Genomic DNA, 2,781 nt, shown 5'->3' on the forward strand with positions numbered 1-2,781 from the left:
TTTTTCCCCTTCTTTCCTTTCTTCCCTTTCCGACATTATATGTCCCCCAAATCCTTTCCCCGCTAATCCAAAGGTGACCTTTAAATGATTCTATGCTGCCCTTACTTCCATTCCACAGGCTTACCTTTTTTCCTCTCCACCACTGTCCTCCACGCACAGTGATCTCTAACGCTATCCCTCTGTCACACCCTCACCCAGGCCTCTGCCCTCTGCGTTCTCATATGGATTTTGATATTCCTGTTGGAGGAAATCGTTTCTATTTCACCTCAATTTGTTTTGGGTTAATTTGATCTAAATGCTTTCTCCCTAGTTCCGGGACTACTGTGCTATCTGCTTAAGATGGGAGTGGCCTGGGTCTCCAAAAGCCTTGGAAAAGTGCAATTTAGAAGCCACTTTCTTTGAAGGCCATTTTTTGAAAGTTTTATTTGACAGAATGGGAAGAATTCTTGATCAGGTAATAAAACCACCTGGGTAACACAGAGGCATTCTGACATGTTGTGTTTGTTTTTTCTGTAGATTACATGCATAAACGTTTAGGACTGAGTTATATGCACTTGGACTAAGTGGTGACAACTAGTTTAGTTATAGGTGTTTCCATTGTAGAAGAGCAGGTGGAGGAGGGAGGAGTAAATGGTCAATTTTCCTCTCTTGAAAGACAAAATGGTAAAGTGCGTGCTCCGGGATGGACATGATGAATAACATCAAATGTGTTTTTGTTCTTCACCTCTCCCCAGCCATATGACGTCAATTTACAAGTGACCTCGGTGCTGTCCAGACTGTCTCTCTTCCCTCATCCACACGTGCACGAATACCTTTTGGATCCCTATGTGAACCTTGCTTCTGGCTGTCGGTCTCTCTTCTCTGTCATTGTCAGGGTGAGTGATCAGTTTTGTTATATTTTCTTTAGGATTAATAAACCTGTCCAATTAACAACTTAATATCATTGCATGTAATCAGTGTCACATAGAGGAAAATATATCTACTGTTTAGAAGTAATTATTTCACTATAAAATATGAAGAAAAAAAGGAAAATTCATTTTTTTAAATTATATATATATATAACGTCTCTATTTTAAGGAGTAGATATGAGTCCTCTGTCAAAGATGGTTATGCAAATGGCGAAAGGCGACATTCTTCATTTAGTGAAAGGAAATGGGGTATGTTTTTTATCCTGAAAATCCCTCTGCAGCTGGTTTTAGGAACCGAGTTCCTTTTGTGTCTGTGATGTAGGTCGTCGGAGACCTTATGGTTAGAATCCAGCGTATTCAAGACTTTACTCCCAAGCTTCTACTAGTCAGAAAGCGATTACTTGGTTTGGAACCGGAAGGCCCTATGTAAGTCAGTGTTTCACTTTTTTTTCCCCCACTATAAAAATTCCACCCAAACTGACGGCCTGCTGCTGTCTTGATTGACGTGTTGCCTCTTGTCCGCCCAGGGTGGACCACATCACCTTGCTGGAGGGCGTGATCGTGCTGGAGGAATTCTGCAAGGAGCTGGCGGCCATCGCGTTTGTGAAGTACCACGCTTCCTCCACGCCGTAGGTACCCCTCCCCGGTCACCAAGCGAACAGAACTGCTGTGCACATTTCACCTCATGAAGAGAGGATGAGAAAAGGCCCTTTTCAGTGAAGTATTGCTGCAAACTGCACCGAAGCATTTCGAACCCACCGAGTGGGCAACTTCAGTACTATGTTGTGTAATAGTGTTTTCATTGCTTTTTCGTTAAGGCGCCATACATAGACGTGCACGTCCTTGAATCCGGATACAATCAAAGGAACTTCCGGAAATAAGCATTTCTAATGCCTGTGTGAAACGCTGCACAATTTCTGATGTCATGCCTTTGATGTTTCTGTTATTTTAATATCCTTTTTGGTAGCAAGGCATTTTGACATCCTCTGGGACTCAGATGCTTATATTCTTTTGGATTAATCAGAAGCAAAAAACAACAACAACGAATTTTTATAACTTTTTAAGGTAAGAATTCTTATCAAACAAAATATGAAAAACTGTAAATGAGAAAAAAATACAATTCAGGGACCATCAAATGAGTTGAGTTAATAATAGGAGATAAAAATGTGTAGCAAACCATTAACTTCCTTCAGCTTTTCTAAGAATAACAATTTAATATGATAATAAAATTCTTGATTAATATAATATATATATTTTTAAAGAAATGTTCTTTTACTCTTGTGCACATGGCCATGTAGGTGATTAATGTTTATGTATGGGTCCCAGTTTATTTAAACCGTGTCATTTTGGCAACAATACCGAGTTTGTGCTCACCAGTGGTAGTGCTTGCTAAAATAGTATCTTTTAAAGCTAATTTACACGTGTTAGGTTGAGAACCTTTTTTTTGTTCTATCTCTCTTTGAAAATTGTTTCATGAAATCACTTTATAATTTGATTTTCTTACTGAAATGCATGGTCGTGTCTCGGTGGGGAACTCACTGATAACTCTTAGAATCAAAATTCCAATGGCCTCCCTAATGTTTACATTTATTTTTTCATTTAGTTCAGTCTTTTGTTTTAAATTATTCGAGAGAGAGAGAGAGAGAGTTAAAAACCAGACAGACAGACCAGTCTGTCCTGTTTACATGGGAAAGAATGTGGGTGCAGTGGGTATGTGAGTGAGTGGGTATGTGTGTAGGAACTGTGGTAGCTTGGCAGAGCTGTGCGGGCACCACGTGCTGGGAGTTAATTGACAAAATGTTGTTTGCTGATCCACTCTCCATTCCTCCTGTAAGTGACGCTTATTCCTCATTTATATTGCTTCTAAGCTTTC

General features: G+C 39.8%; 1 protein-coding gene across 1 annotated transcript in view; it reads left to right on the forward strand.

The window, feature by feature from the left end:
- FAM160B1 (family with sequence similarity 160 member B1) overlaps positions 1-2,781 on the forward strand; it is a 19,029-nt gene that overhangs the window by 14,554 nt on the left and 1,694 nt on the right. The window contains exons 13-16 of the mRNA XM_015557966.1: positions 311-454; positions 735-875; positions 1,231-1,334; positions 1,436-1,973. Of these exons, the coding sequence (XP_015413452.1) occupies positions 311-454; positions 735-875; positions 1,231-1,334; positions 1,436-1,541 (495 nt within the window). The 3' untranslated portion in view covers positions 1,542-1,973. The remainder of the gene's footprint in view (positions 1-310; positions 455-734; positions 876-1,230; positions 1,335-1,435; positions 1,974-2,781) is intronic.

The sequence above is a fragment of the Myotis davidii genome, unplaced genomic scaffold, assembly GCF_000327345.1.
Source record: "Myotis davidii unplaced genomic scaffold, ASM32734v1 scaffold107, whole genome shotgun sequence".
Taxonomy (NCBI): Eukaryota; Metazoa; Chordata; class Mammalia; order Chiroptera; family Vespertilionidae; genus Myotis; species Myotis davidii.